Genomic DNA, 18476 nt, shown 5'->3' with positions numbered 1-18476 from the left:
AAGAAGAAGAACCACTGGGCTACCTGCAGTGGGGTCTTGGTGAGATTTTCAGAGAGAGACTGCTTCTGACCCTCAGCTGTGTTTCAGGGTTTCACATCATCCAGACGATATACGGCTGTGATCTCCGGGAAGACAACAGCATTCAGGGGTTTTACCAGGATTCATATGACGGACGAGACTTTCTTACCTTCGATAAGGAGACCATGACTTGGGTAGCAGCAGATATTGGGGCTCAGATCACCAAGAGGAGATGGGAGGCTGAAGTAAATGACAACCAGCAGTGGAAACGCTACGTGGAGGGGAATTGTATTTCCTGGCTAAGGAGTGCTCTAGAGTACGGGAAGGAGACTCTACAGAGGAAAGGTAAGGCGGGGGACAAGCCCCACCTAGGGGGACACTACTGGCTACATCTCCATTCCCCAGTTCCAAACTGGAGCAGGTGAGTAGGGGGATATTCAGCGAACCTTGCACCAGGGATAGGTGGGGAAACAACCCCTTCCCCATCAGTTCTGCTGGAAAAAAGGATAAGAAATTGAAAATGTTAAAAGCAGTTCACTGTAGAGAAGCTGCATCTCCAGAGCCACTTGACCAAATGAGCGCAACTTCACATCACAAATTCTACCTCTTCCTCTGATGTGACACAGCCGTTATCAAGGCAATCTGCCTGTGCTTGTGCATGTTAGAGCACTTTGCTTAATTATGGAAGTGCCACTTCTATGGACACCAGCTTCATTCACCATGTAATTCTTCCCCATTCACTGTCTGTACCATCATATTTCTTGTGTTGCCCCCAGCTCGTGTTCCATCAATGATGGTAGCTTTGTCCTTGTTGCCAAACTTCTCCTACAGTCATTTATATGCTTCCTTCCATGCCATTCCCTACATGTGGAATTGCCCTCCCCATACTAACCTGGAAGAAGGCTCCCCTTGTCCTTAAAGTTTTCCCCCTCAAGACCTACCTTTGCTGCAACACTTTCATACTTTACTTTTTGATTCTTTTATCAATAAGACACCAGATAATCACACTCAAATTTATTACCAGCTTTTTAGTTAAAGATTAATCACAAACATAGAAGGGAAGAGGTTAAATGCTTTAACACTCCAACTCAGGAGGACAGTCTGCTTCAAAATGTTAACTCACTATTACCCGTTTATGTACCTTGTCTGTTACCATATACACACATTTCCCAGATTAGTTAGCATCATTACACACCCTGATCTTTCCCTTCCCAAACAGTTTGCACTTGCTGTTCAAGGTTACTTGAAATTTCTACCCAGTTTTTTGCAACAATTATACTAGTTGCTTATTTCTCTCACAAACCTCAGCAGAACATTATCTTGTCCTTTGCCATCTTTACAAATGCCAACAAGAAAAATCCATACACAGCATTGTAATGTGTATTTCAGTGCCAGGGGGCTGGGAAACTGATTTTTCAACATTAGCATAATTCCTTTTGAAATCCATAATATTGGGGTAAATAGATTTGGTAACAACCTACAAGAAATTAGCCAATTCATATTAGCTCGTTTGAGGGGCAATTTAGCACTTTTTGCTTAATGGGCCCTTTCCATCTCTAATTGGTCAGTTTATTCAATCCAGTTTTTGCTCCCTGGCCAGGGCAAGATTCTCCTCTCTTTCAAATCCAGGGACTGAGAGGAGATGGGTACAAACCTAGCACGTGATTGACACCTGTATCTGGAGTTTAGTGAAACCTGTCAAGGTATTTGTGTCTCTGTGGTTTGGAGCAGAGGCCAGGTCAGGGACCTGGATTCAGGATTCACCGTTGCTGATGCTGTGAATTCGGCACAGAAATCCTCTAACATGGTGGTTCTCTCTCATCAGAGGGATTCTGTCTCATGGACTCTCATCCTCCCCCACTGCTCGGGTCTCAGAATTTCATGCTGCAAAGCTCTAGAAAATGCTGCCTGGATTAGAGCTTGAAAACACCTAACTTGAGTTTCTTCTTTTTCCCAGTGTGTCCAACAGCTAGAGTGAGCGACAGGTCATCTCATGACGGCCTCACCACCCTCTCCTGTAAGGTCAGTGGATTCTACCCCCGGGACATCACCGTGACCTGGCTGAAAAATGGGGAGAGCAGACAGCAGGAGACCTACTCTGAAGGCATCCTACCCAATGGGGATGGGACCTACCAGACCTGGGTGACAATGGAGATTGATCCCAAGATCAAAGCCCATTATTCATGTCACGTGGAGCATGAAAGCCTGTTAGAGCCACTCTCTGTCTCCTGGGGTAAGAAGTTTGTGTGTTTGTCTGTTTTCCTAGTGGGAGAGGGGGAATCCATTAAACTCAACCCCTGAAAAATTCTCATTCGGATTTATAGGCTGAAGCTGGACTTTCCTCAGGGTCTGTGAGGCCCTGTCCTCTTTGGCTCTGTCCCCCTGCAGTCAAGTTCTTGTGCTAGAGCTGGGGCTCATGTCTTGCTCTCCAGTTTGCTGCCTCTGGGGCTGTTGGATACATCTCAGCAATACAGTGTCTCTGAAGGGAGAAGATTAACAACGAGATATTAAGGCCTGAAGGGACCATTCTAATCATCTGATCTGAACTCCTGCCTAGTCCAGGGAATCACAGTCTGGTCATCTGTGGGCAAACTAGCACTGATCCTTCAGAAAGAGATTTCCATTCCAGATGTAGTCTCCAAGGGATGGAGAATTCATCACATCCCAGGAGAAGCTCAAATCTGCCCCTTATTTCCAGATAGAGTTGGTCTTGCTTCAGCTTCCAGCCCGTTCTCAACTTCATGCACTCGTGGTCCTGCCATGAGTGCAGGGGACGGGACTAGATAAGCTCTCGAGGTCCCTTCTAGTCCTAGGATTCAGCAGGTTCTCAGAAACACGACTTTATGGGCCCATGTGGCCAGAGGTAGAGGTTTAATGTTGGGAGCAGCTTGTTTCTGTGCGCAGTGATGCTGGAAGAGAGGGTCTGGCCTTGGAATGGAGCGAGGAGGCAGATTAGAGCCCTGCATCGGGGGAGTGTCTCCTATGCCCCTAGCACAAGGAAGTCGAGAGAGAATTTATTACCCATCTTTTTGCTTGGTTAATTGAGATGTGGAAAAATGCAGCATTTGGAAGTGCAAACAATTTCTAAAAGGGCAGCCTGCACTGGAAATCTAGTCAACAGATGGTTTCACATCATAATCCTGCTACTACGTCCCCTGCCAATTTTTGTGTCATAAACCACATTTCCTTATTCTCTTAGAAATATTTTTCTTTTTGCTGTATTATTATGTGGATCTTTCAGACAACAGGAGAAGCTGATTAATGAAACTTAAAGTGTATACAGAACTTGGGGTTTAACAGGTTCCTATAAACCAAGAACAGTATTAAAATATCTCTATTGTCCCCTCTTCACTTCCTGCCCCCTCAAAAAACATGCATAGTGTCTAACTATATTCATGGCAGGGAAATCCAGAGCTTTGAGGTCAGTTTCCAGTTTGTCACCAGAATCACACAATGGGACTGTGTTCCATTAGTCATGAAAGTCAGGGTGGTCAAGGGGGAGCTAGGGGCTGGGAGCCAGGACTCCTGGGTTCTGTCTCTGGAAGGGGAGTGGGGGCAGGTGGGTTAGGGGAGGAGGGGCTGGAAGTCAGGATTCCTGGGGTCTATTCCTGGCTCTTTCACTGACTCTGTGTGATCTTCAGCAAGTGTTCCCCCTTTCCCGTTTAGGGACGATACTGACATTAATTCTCTCTAATAATTAGGTTTATGAAGATTGATTAATGTTATAAAAGTCTTCTATTTTAAGTGCTAAATATTTATTATGAATTGAAGTGGTAGAGGCTGGGTCTAGTGTCCAGGACTTTCTGTGGTGGGGTATAATGCCTGGTAGGTGCATGGTGGCTGCATTGGAAGGGGTGGATGGTTGCAGGATTCAGCCCTTATCTGGGGAGCTGACTGACTGATCCCTGCACTGGGATGAAAGGGGAGTTTTAGTGGGGGATTTTTCCCCATTGCTCATTCTCTCCATTCCATTTCAGAACCAAATAATAGTCTGATTCCCATTGTGGCTGGAGTTATCACTGCAGCTGTCCTGATTGGTGTTATAATCGGAGTATTCTTCTGGAAAAAGCAATGCCCAGGTAAAGTGGCTGGGTTGGGGGCATTTCCTGGACTTGCCGGGCCCTGCACACCTACCTAAGGCCAACAGCAATACAGGAGCCAGTGTCAGTACTGTGTGACTGTCCCACTGCGGGACTGAGCTAATGACCCCCATGGGAGCTGCTGGAGGGCCAGACCCAGAACCTTGGTGCGGGTTACAGTTTATATGAGGCTCGGTTTTCCAGCGAGCCCAGCAGCCAGTGGACTGAGATCTTTGGAAACTGTCTCGTGTCTTTCTCTCCTGCCGATCGTGAGCGCCTGGGACCTTGAGTCCATTACTGGCGCCAGGGGTCCTGTTTCTGAGCTGTGGACACAGATCGGAGTCGGTTCCTATCTCGGGAGCGGCATTCACTGAAATTTGCCTTCTCTCTGCAGGGAGGACGGGAGACGGCTACGCTGTAGCTCAGGGTAAGTGACAAGAGACCCATCGCCTCTTTTCAAGTGACCATCTCTGAACAGCCATCAGTATATGCTTGTGGATTTTAGCCGGGAGCCACTGACAGGAGATCATCACTCCTGTTCATAGGCCTTGTCTACAATGAGACTTTTCGGGAAATCTCCATCTATTGCTCTAGTACCATAGAATCCTAGAACTGGAAGGGACCTCGAGAGGACATCTAGTCCAGTCCCCTGCACTCAAGGCAGGACTAGATAATATCTAGACCAGGGATCTCAAACTCAAATGACCACGAGGGCCACATGAGGACTAGTGCATTGGCCTGAGGGCCGCATCACTGACACCCCTCCCCTGCTGCCCCCAGCCCTGCCCCAACTCTGCCCCTTCTATTAGGCCCCGCCCCTTCCCTGCCTTTCCCACCCCTTCCCTGCCGCCATTCCAACCCCTTTCCTTGAAGTCCCCACCCTAACTCCACCCCCTCCCTGCTCCCAGGGGGTGCAGGAGGGGTGCGGGGTGTGGCCAGGGCTCAGGGCAGGGAGTTGGGGTGCAGGATGGGTGCAGGGTGCGGCAGGGGGCTCAGGGAAGGGAGTTGGGGTGCAGGAGGGGTTTGGGGTGCGGGCTCCGGCCCAGCGCCACTTACCTAGAGCAGCTCCGGGGCCAGGACAGGCTCCCTGCCTGCCTGCCCTGGCCCAGCGCCACTCCGGGAAGCAGCCGGAACCACATGCCTGCGGCCCCTGGGGAAGGGGCCACAGGGCTCCGTGCACTGGCCTTGCTGCTCCTCCACATACCTCCCCCGAAGCTCCCATTGGCCCTGGTTCCCCGTTCCCAGCCAATGGGCGCTGCGGAGGGGCGGTGCCTGGAAGGGAGGGCAACGCACAGAGCCCTCTGCCCCCACCCCCACGCCCCGCCGCCACAGGGACGTGGTGCCGGCCGCTTCAGGGAGCGGCGCAGGGCTTGCGGTGCCACGGGGGCTATAGTTTGCCCACCCCTGGCCTGGAGGGGGTGGGGAGTGGGCCACGGGGAGCTTTGCAGGCTGCAGGAACTAGCCCCACAGGCCGCATGTTTTAAGACCACTGATATAGACCATCCCTGACTAACCTGTTCTTAAAACCTCCAATGAGAGAGATTCCACAACCTCTCTAGGCAATTTATTCCAGTGCTTAACCATCCTGACAAGATTTTTTTTCCCTAATGTCCAACCTGAACCTCCCTTGTTGCAATTTAAGCCCATTGCTTCTTGTCCTGTCCTCAGAAGTTGATGAATAAAATTTTTCCCCTCCTCCTTGTAACAACCTTTTATGTACTTGCAAACTGTTATCATGTCCCCTCTCTGTCTTCTCTTCTGTGACTAAACAAACCCAATTCTTTCGATCTTTCCTCATAGGTCATGTTTTCTAGATCTTGAATCATTCGTATTGCTCTCCCGTGGACTTTCTCCAATTTGTCCACATCCTTCCTGGGCACAATACTCCAGTTCAGGCCTAATCAGCACAGAGTAGAGAGGAAGAATTACTCCTTGTGTCTTGCTTACAACACTCGGGCTAATCATCCCAGAATGATGTTGCCTTTTTTTGCAACCGTGTTACACGCTTGACTCATATTTAGCTTGTGATCCACTATGACCCCAGATTCCTTTCTGTGGTACTTCTTCCTAGGCGTCATTTCCCAATTTTGATGTGTGCAATTGATGGTTTCTTCCTAAGTGGGGTAATTTACATTTGTCCATATTGAATTTCATCCTATTTACTTCAGATTGTTTCTCCAGTTTGTCCAGATCATTTTGAATTTTAATCCTGTCCTCCAAAGCATTTGCAACCCCTTCCTGCTTAGTATCACCACAATCTTAATAAGTGTACTCTCTATGCCATTATCTAAACCCTTGATGAAGCCATTGAACAGAACCAGACCCAGAACTGATCCCTGAGGGTATGTCTACACTACGAGAGTAGTTCGATTTTACTTAAAGCGAATTTGTGGAACCGATATTACAAAGTCAAACGTGTGTATCCACACTAAGGACAGTAATTCGACTTTGTGAGTCCACACTAACGGGGCAAGCGTCGACATTGGAAGCGGTGCACTGTGGGCAGCTATCCCACAGTTCCCGCAGTCCCCGCTGCCCATTGGAATTCTGGGTCGAGCCCCCAATACCTGCTGGGGCAAAAAATGTGTCTAGGGTGGTTTTGGGTAACTGTCGTCATTCAACCCTCACTCCCGCCCTCCCTCCCTGAAAGCGCCGGCGGGCGATCAGTTCGCGCACTTTTCTGGTGATTGATAGCGTGGATGCCACAGCACTGCGAGCATGGAGCCCGCTGCGATCATCGCTACAGTTATGGCCGTTGTCAACACCTCGCACCTTATCATCCACCTTTTTCAAAGGCAGATGCTGAGAAATCGGGCGAGGAGGCTACGGCAGCGCAGTGAGGACATTAAGTCTGAGAGGGGCACAGACCTCTCGCAAAGCACGGGACCCCGTGCCGTGGACATCATGGTGGCAATGGGTCATGTTGATGGTGTGGAATGGCGATTCTGGGCCCGGGAAACAAGCACAGACTGGTGGGACCGCATAGTGCTGCAGGTCTGGGATGAATCACAGTGGCTGCGAAACTTTCGGATGCGTAAGGGAACTTTCCTGGAACTTTGTGAGTTGCTGTCCCCTGCCCTGAAACGCAAGGACACCCGGATGCGAGCAGCCCTGACTGTCCAGAAGCGAGTGGCCATAGCCCTCTGGAAGCTTGCAACGCCAGACAGCTACCGGTCAGTCGCGAATCACTTTGGAGTGGGTAAATCTACCGTGGGGGTTGCTGTGATGCAAGTAGCCAACGCAATCGTTGAGCTACTGCTCTCAAAGGTAGTGACCCTGGGAAACGTGCAGGTGATCATAGATGGCTTCGCCGCGATGGGATTCCCAAACTGCGGTGGGGCTATAGATGGAACTCACATCCCTATCCTGGGACCGGCCCACCAGGCCAGCCAGTACATTAACCGAAAGGTCTACTTTTCAATGGTGCTGCAAGCACTGGTGGACCATAGGGGACGTTTTACCAACATCAATGTCGGATGGCCGGGCAAGGTTCATGATGCTCGCGTTTTCAGGAACTCTGGTCTGTTTAGACGGCTGCAGGAAGGTATTTACTTCCCAGACCACAAAATAACTGTTGGGGATGTGGAGATGCCTATAGTGATCCTCGGGGACCCAGCCTACCCGCTAATGACCTGGCTCATGAAGCCCTATACAGGCGCCCTGGACAGTGAAAAAGAACTCTTCAACTACCGGCTGAGCAAGTGCAGAATGGTGGTGGAGTGTGCTTTTGGACGTCTGAAGGGGGGAGATGGAGAAGCTTACTGACTCGCTCTGATCTCAGCGAAACCAATATCCCCATTGTTATTGCAGCTTGCTGTGTGCTCCACAATCTCTGTGAGAGCAAGGGGGAGACATTTATGGCGGGGTGGGAGGTTGAGGCAAATCGCCTGGCTGCTGATTATGCCCAGCCAGACAGCCGGACGATTAGAAGAGCCCAGCGGGACGCGCTGTGCATCTGGGAAGCTTTGAAAGCTAGGTTCCAGAGTGAGCAGGGTAACATGTGACTATTAAGTTTGTTTAAACAGAAGCTGCACCTGCCCCCGTTTCTTTACCTACTTAATGTTGAAGTTTCTTTGTTCCTCAGTTTCTTTGATAGTGTATGGCATAATCTCTCACTGTGGTCTGTGCAGTATGTAGATAGCAATGAATTTTTCACCTTCAGTCCATTTGGTATGATGTCCATCCGTTTGCATTTGAAACGGAAGATATCTGTCTGTATTTGTGCAAGTTTCTTCATGAGGTTGATAGATTTCCATTCCATACGGCTAAATGCAGTGCCTTGCATGGTGTCAAGTATCAGAGGGGTAGCCGTGTTAGTCTGAATCTGTAAAAAGCAACAGAGGGTCCTGTGGCACCTTTAAGACTAACAGAAGTACTGGGAGCATAAGCTTTCGTGGGTAAGAACCTCACTTCTTCAGATGCAAGTAATGGACCCCCGTGTCTGTACCCTGGTAAAGGTGACTGTCCTCTCCAATTACCAACCCCCTTCCCTCCCTTCAAACACACTCTCCTATAAAAAGCAACAGAGGGTCCTGTGGCACCTTTAAGACTAACAGAAGTATTGGGAGCATAAGCTTTCGTGGGTAAGACTTGGAGTCTTCAGTACCAGACTCCAAAGAGAAACTGCTGAGCTCCAGTTCATTTGCAAATTTGACACCATCAGATCGGGATGAAACAAAGACTGTGAATGGCTATCCAACTACAGAAGCAGTTTCTCCTCCCTTGGTGTTCACACCTCAACTGCTAGCAGAGCACCTCACCCTCCCTGATTGAATTAACCTCGTTATCTCCATACTGATTCATACCTGCCTCTGGAGATTTGCATTACTTGCATCTGAAAAAGTGAGGTTCTTACCCACGAAAGCTTATGCTCCCAATACTTCTGTTAGTCTTAAAGGTGCCACAGGACCCTCTGTTGCTTTTTACAGATTCAGACTAACACGGCTACCCCTCTGATACTCTCCTCTAAAAGAACATGATGGAAACAGTAATTAACAGAAACGTATTTTTTATTAAGAACTACACAGTTAGGGGATGAAACTGGGACAGGGGCTTGGGTGAGGTGCTTGGAGCGAAGGAAAGGACTTATAAAATCTTTGGGAATGAGAGCCTTCTGTTACTTGAGCAGTCTGCAGGGGTGGAGTGACTGTTTTCACGGCCCCTGCCGCCCCTCCTTCTTGGGACTTTGGGTGAGGGGGGGATGGGACTTTGTGGCGGGGGAGGGCGGTTAGAGAGAGAATGCAGCGGGGCTCTGTCCTCCTGCCTCCGGTCCTGCAGAACATCTACAAGACGCCGGAGCGTTTGCTCCCTCATTAGTCCAAGCAGCGTTTGAGTTGCCTGCTGGTTTTCCTGCCGCCACCTGTCCTCCCATTCGCTGTGTGATCACTGGTATTGTGACATGTTCTCCCTCCACTGGGTCTGCTGTGCCGCCTCGGCTCGGGAGCAGCCCATAAGTTCTGAGAACATCTCGTCCCGTATCCTTCTCTTTCGTCGCCTGATCTGCGCGAGGCTCTGGGAGGGGGATGCCGGGGTAGCTCGGGAGACACTCGCAGCTGTGGGATGGGAAAAAGGGAGTGAATTCCTCAGAAAGATACAATTTTGCGAACAATGAATATAGTCTTTCTCTGTGAACAAGACCATGCACAGCACCTATCACATGCGCACTCAGTACAAGGTCGAATTTTCAGCCTTCCCATTGAGTGCCTGGGGTCTTGCTGTACAGATCACACAAGCGGGGCCGGACAACGGAATTCGGCTAGCAGGCGGACATGGTAAGCCGTAGACTTTTGGCTGCTTAAAGCTTAATTTATAGCATTGCCCTCCTTTCACGTTCCAAGCAATGCTCCTAGCCTTGGCCAGTTCCTGCTGCCGGCAACCCGGCCAGCGTGAACTCTGCCCCTGTCCCACCCCCCTCGTGGCTGTCCCTGGGAAAGATCCCTCCATGCTGCCCCTGTCACGCCTCCACCGCATGGCTGTAAACCGCCGGTTACAGTTATGTAAAGGAACAGACAATCAGTCCCAATACTAACATTCCCCTAATTCAAAGCAGGTCACGTGAGTGATATCACTCTGATGACGATTTCGGAGACAGAGAAAGACCGCATGCTGCGTGAATGCCAGCAAGCACCAGGGCCGTATGCCGCCATGCTTTGCGAGGCAATGATCCCGGAGTACCTGCTGCTAGCCTGGCGCGGAAAAGTTTTCTACCATGGAGGACGCAATGAGGCCGCTCTCCCCAGGAACCTGATGCAAAGGCTTTCACAATACCTCCAGGAGACCTTCGTGGAGATGTCCCAGGAGGATTTCTGCTCTATCCCCGGACATATTGACAGAATTTTCCAGTAGCTGCACTGGCAAGGACTAGAAACTAAAGCGCCTAGGGCAAACTAATCATGAAAAACCCATTGTTAAGAGACCATTCCTATTCTGTTCAAAATAAATGTTTAAAACACTTACCTACTGATGTTTCCCCTGATTCACGGTCTGGGTTACCACCTTGGGAGGGTTGGTAGGGGATCTCCGTGAGGGTGATTTCCCCTGGCTGTCGGGGAAATCAGCGTTGAAAGCGCTGTCGACTGCCTCGTCCTCCACATCTCCTTCCTCATCTTCCCCGTCCGCGAACATCTCCGAGGAAGCGGCTGTCGACAATACCCCATCGTCAGAGTCCACGGACAGTGGTGTGGTAGTGGTGGTGGCCGCACCTAGAATGGAATGCTGTGCCTCGTAGAAACGGCATGTGTGGGGCTGGGATCCAGAGCGTCCATTTGACTCTTTGGTCTTCTGGTACCCTTGTCTCAGCTCCTTAATTTTCACGCGGCACTGTGGTGCATCCCGGCTGTATCCTCTCTCCGTCATGGCTTTGGAGATCTTCTCGTAGATCTTTGCATTCTGTTTTTTCGATCGCAGCTCCGAAGCCACGGACTCATCGCCCCACACAGCGATCAGATCCAAGACTTCCCGATCAGTCCATGCTGGGGCCCTCTTTCTATTCTGCGATTGCGTGGTCACCTGTGCTGGAGAGCTCTGCATCGTTGCCAGTGCTGCTGAGCTCGCCACAATGTCCAAACAGGAAATGAGATTCAAATTGGCCAGACAGGAAAAGGAATTCAGATTTTCCTGGGGCTTTTCCTGTGTGGCTGGTCAGAGCATCCGAGCTCGGACTGCTGTCCAGAGCGTCAACAGAGTGGTGCACTGTGGGATAGCTCCCAGAGCTATTAGCGTCGAATTACGTCCACACCTACCCTAATTCGACATGGCCATGTCGAATTTAGCGCTACTCCCCTCGTCGGAGAGGAGTACAGAAATCGATTTAAAGAGACCTCTATGTCGAAAGAAATAGCTTGGTTGTGTGGACGGGTGCAGAGTTAATTCTAGTTAACGCTGCTAAATTCGACATAACCTCCTAGTGTAGACCAGGCCTGAGGGACCCCACTTGTTATGCCCTTCCAACATGACTGTGAACTATTGATAACTGTTCTCTGGGAACAGTTTTCCAACCAGTTCTGCACCCACTTTATAGTAGCACCATCTAGGCTATATTTCCCTAGTTTGTTAATGAGAAGGTCCTATGAGACATTATCAAAAGCCTTACTAAAATCAAGTTATACCACATCTACCATTTCCTCCCATACACAAGGCTTGTTACCCTATCAAAGAAAGCTATCAGGTTGGTTTTACACAATTTGTTCTTGACAAATCCAGGCTGACTGTTACTATCACCTTATTATCTTCTAGGTGTTTGCAAATTGATTGCTTCATTATTTGCCCCATTATCTTTCTGGGTACTGAAGTTAAACTGACTGGTCTGTAATTCTTCGGGTTGTCCCTAATCCCCCGTTTATAGATTGGCACTATGTTTCCCCTCTTCCAGTCCTCTCTGCCATCTTCCATGACTTTTCAAAGATACTGGTTCAGATATCTGCTCTGTCAGTTCCTTGAGTATTCTAGGATGCCTTTCATCAGGCCTTGGTGACTTGAAGATATCTAACTTGTCTAAATCATTTTTAACTTGTTCTTTCCCTACGTTAGCCTCAGATTCTACCTCAGTTTCACTGGTGTTCACTATGCTCGACGTCCAATAGCTATAAAACCTTATGGTGAAAACTGAAACAAAAAAGTCATTTAGCCCTTTCCCCATTTTCACATAGAGTCATAGAATCTCAGGGTTGGAAGGGACCTCAGGAGGTCATCTAGTCTAACCCCCTGCTCAAAGCAGGACCAACCCCAACTAAATCATCCCAGCCAGGGCTTTGTCAAGCCTGACCTTAAAAACCTCTAAGGAAGGAGATTCCACCACCTCCCTAGGGAACCCATTCCAGTTCTTCACCACCCTCCTAGTGAAAAAGTTGTTCCTAATATCCAATCTAAACCTCCCGCACTGCAACTTGAGACCATTACTCCTTGTTCTGTCATCTGGTACCACTGAGAACAGTCTAGATCCATCCTCTTTGGAACCCCCTTTTAGGTAGTTGAAAGCAGCTATCAAATCCCGCCTCATTCTTCTCTTCTGCAGGCTAAACAATCCCAGTTCCCTCAGTCTCTCCTTATAAGTCATGTGCTCCAGCCCCCTAATCATTTTTGTTGCCCTCCGCTGGACTCTTTCCAATTTATCCACATCCTTCTTGAAGCGTGGGGCCCAAAACTGGACACAGTACTCTAAATGTGGCCTCACCACTGCCGAATAGAAGGGAATGATCACGTCCCTCGATCTGCGGGAAATGCCCCTACTGATACAACCCAAGATGCCATTAGCCTTCTTGGAAACAAGGGCACACTGTTGACTCACATTGCACACTGTTGACTCATATTCAGCTTTTCGTCCACTGTAACCCCTAGGTCCTTTTCTGCAGAACTGCTGCCTAGCCATTCAGTCCCTAGTCTGTAGCAGTGCATGGGATTCTTCCGTCCTAAGTGCAGGACTCTGCATTTGTCCTTGTTGAACCTCATCATATTTCTTTTGGCCCAATCCTCTAATTTGTCTATCCCTACCCTCCAGCGTATCAACCTCTCCTCCCATGTTCTGTTATTGTCTTTCTTTCCTCATTGACTAATGGGCCTACCCTATCCTTGGTCTTCCTCTTGCTGCTAATGTATTTGTAGAATGTTTTGTTGTTACCCTTTATGTCTCTAGCTAGTTTGATCTCGTTTTGTACCTTGACCTTTCTGATTTTGCCCCTACATACTTGCATTATTTGTTTACAGTTATCCTTTGTAATTTGACCTAGTTTCCACTTTGTGTAGGACTCTCTTTTGATTTTTAGATCATTGAAGATCTCCTGGTTTAAGCCAGTGTGGTCTCTTGCCATCCTTCATTGCTTTCCTGTGCAGTGGGATAGTTTGCACCTGTGCACTTGATAATGTCTCTTTGAGAACTTTCCAACTCTTCTGAACTGTTTTTCCCCTTAGACTTGCTTCCCATGGGATCTTACCTAGCAACTCCCTGAGTTTGCTAAAGTCTGTCTTCTTGAAATCCATTATTTTATTGTGTTGTTTTCCCTCCTACCATTCTTTAGAATCATGAATTCTGTCATTTCATGATCACTTTCACCCAAGCTGCCTTCCACTTTCAAATTCTCAACCAGTTCCTCCCTATTTGTCAAAGTTAAATCTAGAACAGCCTCTCCCCTAGTAGCTTTCTCCACCTTCTGAAAGAAAAAATGTCTCCAATACATTCCAAGAACTTGTTGGATAATCTGCCCTGCTTTGTTATTTTCCCAGCAGAGGTCGTCTTCAGTAGTGTAGAGTGGCTGTAGACACATGTTCTGTAACCTTGCTCAGAGGAAGTCTAGATGATGCAGTGGTTAAAAACACCTGAACCCCATCTCCTCAATTGCTCCACCTTTGCTATCACTGGTGGAATTGCATTGCTTGCGGGGATGGGTCCCAATTTTTCTAGTGCAGAGAAGGCGGTGGTCAGGAATGTATACGGTGGTGTTGGGCAGAATTATTATCCCCCTAGAGCTGTGCTGTGTGTGGCTGAGTGTGACCCTGAAGGTGTCTGACCTGCTTTTAATGTTACACTTCTTTTGACTTACCTGAAAGTTGGTTTGGTGCTTGTGAAGTCTGGGCCTGATCCAAAGCCTGTTGAAGCCAATGGGCGTCTTTCCATTGACGTCAGATCGGCACCAAGCTGTCACCTCGAGGACCACGAGTTCAAATCCCCTCCTCAGTTGTCTCCTGCAATTAGCTTTAGGAACTAAAACTATGGGAAATATTTACATAAATGATGGACTGTCTCAGAGGCCATCTAATGCCTGGCACCAAGAGTCAGTATAAAATGCGTAGATCTGCCGGGCCTTGCTAGGGCGTAGCCGTCCAGCTCTCTCTTTACCCTCTCAGGGGTGTCTCCAGCGGGTAACGGAGGGGGTTTGAGAAGTGCCAACACAACCTCCTCGGAGCACCCTCCTTCCTCCTACAGTTGGCCCTGAGTCGTGCCTCCCTCGCTCCTCCTCGTTACTCCAGAACAACGGAAATTCACAGGCAAGAACTTTGTTAACGTGGAGTTAAGGTTGCAGGTGCTCAGCCCTGCCCTGTGCTCCCTGTGTCCTGAGAGTGTTGAATTCCCAGAAGTCAAAGGTTGGCAAACCAGGATATGCCGAGGTAGAATGATGCTTCCCACGCAACTCGAACTCTGCCCCAGGTGGGTCTGGGAATAGGAACGGGAAGTAGAACAGCACCAGGCCAAACCAAACTCACCCTTGTCTGTGTGCTCAGCACCGCCCCAAATCAGCGTTCCTCTTCATGCCATCCACACTGTTCTGTGCAGCGCCATTGATTAAGGCGGGAATTGCTGTCGATTGGCAGGGTGTGAGGGTGAAGTCTGTGGTCTGCTTGAAGGACCCATTTGGGCACAGACCGAAGGGGGCAGAGTTGAGGTGGTTTGGCCTGAGTATCCATAGCCCAGCATTTCTTAGTTTGCTAGCCTTTGACTGTTGAGTGTTCAGTGCTTCCATTCTGAAGAGACAGGAAAAGCACAAGTCAGTGCTGACCTCGTACAATGGTAACGTTTTTTGCATGTGAATAGTGGAAATCCAGGGCAACTGCATTGTAGACTGATCTGTGCACCAACCACCTCACTGCTAGGGAAGAGTAAGGTGATGACTGTTCCCTTTGGATAAGAGTCCCCCGTATCTATTAACTACACTGAAGCCCAGCCTTGTGAGAGATGCTAATATACTCTCTCTTCTCCTCCTCCTCTGCACAGCAAGTGACCAAGGATCTAGTGGCTCTGACGTATCTGCCAAGGGTAAGTGAGGGGGGCTCTAGCCTGGGGGCTCACTGTTCTCACTGAGGCGTCTGGAGAGAGACACCTAGTCCAAGTCATTGGACCCTGAGTCTCACTGGCCCGTCCCCTCTAGCAAACCAGCCCCACGGAGCAGAACAGGGGAGTTCTGGATCTCTTATTTCCCTTTTATTCACACAGGTTTGCAGCCAAATGCCCCTTGTTTTCTCTGCGATGAATTTAGGTGTGAAAGACTCTAGTGAGAGGGGTTTCTCTGTGGCTGCTGATAGAGCATTGGGTGAGATTTGTAATGATAAATCCAGCTGCTTCAGAGAACAGTCTCCAGTGAACCTGCAGGAGGGACAGAGCCCAGCACCTGAGGCTCCAGGAACACAGATCTCTGACACTGGAGCTTTGTCGGCGGGGTTAGAGATTTTGTCCACTAAACATGGAGCCACTAGGGTGACCATCCGTTATGGCAGGTTCCCTTTAATAGACGTTGCCTGTGTTTAACTTCTGCAGCTTAACAGAGCCTGTTGGAGTCTGTGCCACAACCTGAGGGGACCCCAGAGAGGAAGATGGATGAGCTCTGCTCTGTCTCCCTACAAGAACCAATCAACCTCTCCCAGCTTTTCTCTGGCACTTGGAGTATCCCAAGTGGGATTTCTGGCCTCATTTATCTGCTCACTGAACCACGTTTTACCTTTTAGATGTAATAGTTTTCTGTAATAATGTTTTATTTGCACAAAATAATTTCCAAAATGTTAATGGATAAAAACTCTTTTAGTAAGAGTTTAGTATTTGCTAGCATTTAGTGTGTGCACTCAATGCTCTACGCTGCGCAGTGCTGTTTGCACACTCTGTACGGTATGCTAGATATGTGAGCAGTAACTGCTTGTGTGTATATGGTGGGGGACCTATTTTTTTTCTGTAGAATTTCATGATTGTAACATAGTAAATGGCCTGGTCTACTCACAGCTGGTAGCACTGTTGCTATCATCAGCGGAGGAAGTCTGCTGGCAGGAATAAGTGTCTGCATTTAGTTTATAAGTGCCTCTAATGGCCTGTTCACCATTTGTAGAGCCATAGAAATGCTGGGCTAGAAGGGACCTCAAGAGGTCACTGGCAAGACCAAGTAAACCAAGACCATCCCTTGTCACACCGCAATAGCCTCTCCCTCAAGTCCCCTGGGAAGGCAGATCAGTATTGTATGTTGCTAACGCTGGTGCAGTATTCTGGGAAGGGTTAAAGGTGTGAGTGAGTGGGGAATGGAAGGTTCCTTTGCAGGTTTCAGGAGGCCAAAGGAGGGAGAGAGAGACAAGGGAACGGGTTAACTTGACACTCCAGCTAGGCCTGAAGATAAGAGGTTGACTCCAGCCCAAGGTCACTGCACACAACAGATTCTCTGCTACCTGCCAAGAAAGAGGGGGGCCGAGCTTCCAACCCTGCCCTGCCATAAGAAAGGAGACTCGCAGAACAGAAACTGGAGGGGCTGTGAAAACGAGGGAGACTGTGAAGGTCAGCGAATGGGAGAACAGGCGTCTCCCATCCCCTGAAGCCGGAGTGTTTTGGGGAAGCTGAGGAAGCCACAGATAACCGGTTCAGACTGGGGCAGAGAGCAAAAGCCCTCAGGAACACCTAGGGTAAAAACCCTCCCGAGAGCAGAAGCAAGTTGGAGATTTACAGCAGACCCCGGACGACCTGTGCACAGGGAAGAACTCCCGTCCACCCTTCCCCCCGCCTTCTTCTTACATTACACCCAGACTTGGGTTGTGCGTGTGAGAGTACGGGTTAGGGCTCAGGCACGAACGTTTCCTTCCTTCCTTCCTCAGAGTGACATGGGAAACACGCAGCACTCTCCGCTGTTATTTTCTTAATAAAACTTTAAGCTTAGTTACTTGGTGTGCTCTCTTCATCTCCACCCCTAAAAATCCTGCTGCCTTAGACTGATCACCTAAGGTCTCTGGCAGCTTGGTAACATAAATCTGTCACACCCTGACAGATGTTTGTCCAGCCTGTTCTTAAAAACCTCCAATGATGGGGATTCCACATCCTCTCTAGGTAACCTATGTGACTAAGTGGGATATTTTCCTAATGTTGCGTATGTATACTGTGTGTGTCTCAGTTTCCCCCATGTGCTGCATGTCGAACCAAGGTGGGAGGAGGGGTGTCTGTTGTTGCAGAGGACCAGGTGTGACTCAGTCTAGCAGCCTGGACCCCAGACCATAGCCTGGACACTTTGTAACTTAGCAACTGATGACCTGAAGGCCCATCCCAACTTGGAGCCAGCCAGTTATGGGCAGCAGAGAGAACAGAGAGCTGAAGAGAGAGAGTCACCTGGAGATCTGTTTGCCTGGGAAAGAAGAAAGGATGGCGGCGGGGCCTTGGAGAGGATATAGGAGGGACCACAGGAAGGAGGAGTCACTTCTGGGCTGGGAACAAGGAGCCACCTGAGCCCACCTTGGTGGGGACAAGCCCAGCAGGACGGTGCTGAGAATTTCTTGCTCAAGGCCCCTGAGAACTTCCTGTGTTAGGTTCAGACGTACAAGAAGCCCTTCTGTTTTGCACCAGCTGGGAGTCGATGCAGTCCAGAGACGGGGGGGCTGCATTGCTTCTTTTGGGTGTGAAGCCTTCTCCAGGGGTCCAGTCCAAGTAGACTCACTGCGGCGCGGTCACAGCGAGGAAGGCATGCTGAAGGCTCAGACCTGTGGTAATGGGAGGTGGAGGAGCCTACGGCTTAAACCCCAAGCAGCAAGTATGCTCAATACATTAAAGAGCGGTTCCTCCCATGGGTTGTGGAAGCTGAGAGCGCATTTGCCTGTGGGTCTGCGGCAACCTGTTCCACAGATTAGCTATCCTCATAGAAAGTTTTTCTTAATGTCTAACCCAGGGGTGGGCAACCTTTTTGTCCCGAGGGCCACATCGAGGTTGCAAAATTGTATGGAGGGCCGGGTAGGGAGGGCTGTGCCTCCCCAATCAGCCTGGCTGCCCCCCTCCCACTTCCCACCCCCTGACTGCCCCCCTCAGAATCCCTAACCCATCTAACCCCCCCCCCCCCCCGCTCCTTGTCCCCTGACCTCCAGAGACCCTCCCTGCCCCTAACCACCCCCCCGGAACCCCACCCCCTACCCAACCCTCCCTGGCCGCCCCGCCCCTTA

The 18476-nt window shown here is 49.5% G+C and overlaps 1 protein-coding gene across 1 annotated transcript; it reads left to right on the top strand.

The window, feature by feature from the left end:
- Positions 1-52: 52 nt before the first annotated feature.
- LOC135978752 (class I histocompatibility antigen, F10 alpha chain-like) lies at positions 53-17211 on the top strand. Its single transcript, XM_065579565.1, has 6 exons — positions 53-363; positions 1976-2251; positions 3996-4097; positions 4492-4524; positions 15301-15342; positions 15841-17211. The coding sequence occupies exons 1-6, from the start codon at positions 204-206 to the stop codon at positions 15843-15845; spliced, it is 618 nt and encodes a 205-aa protein (XP_065435637.1). The 5' UTR covers positions 53-203; the 3' UTR covers positions 15846-17211.
- The last annotated feature ends 1265 nt before the right edge of the window (positions 17212-18476 follow it).

Source organism: Chrysemys picta, unplaced genomic scaffold (assembly GCF_011386835.1).
Source record: "Chrysemys picta bellii isolate R12L10 unplaced genomic scaffold, ASM1138683v2 scaf431, whole genome shotgun sequence".
In the NCBI taxonomy this organism is placed as follows: Eukaryota; Metazoa; Chordata; order Testudines; family Emydidae; genus Chrysemys; species Chrysemys picta.
This window is presented reverse-complemented; position numbering and strand designations above follow the sequence as displayed.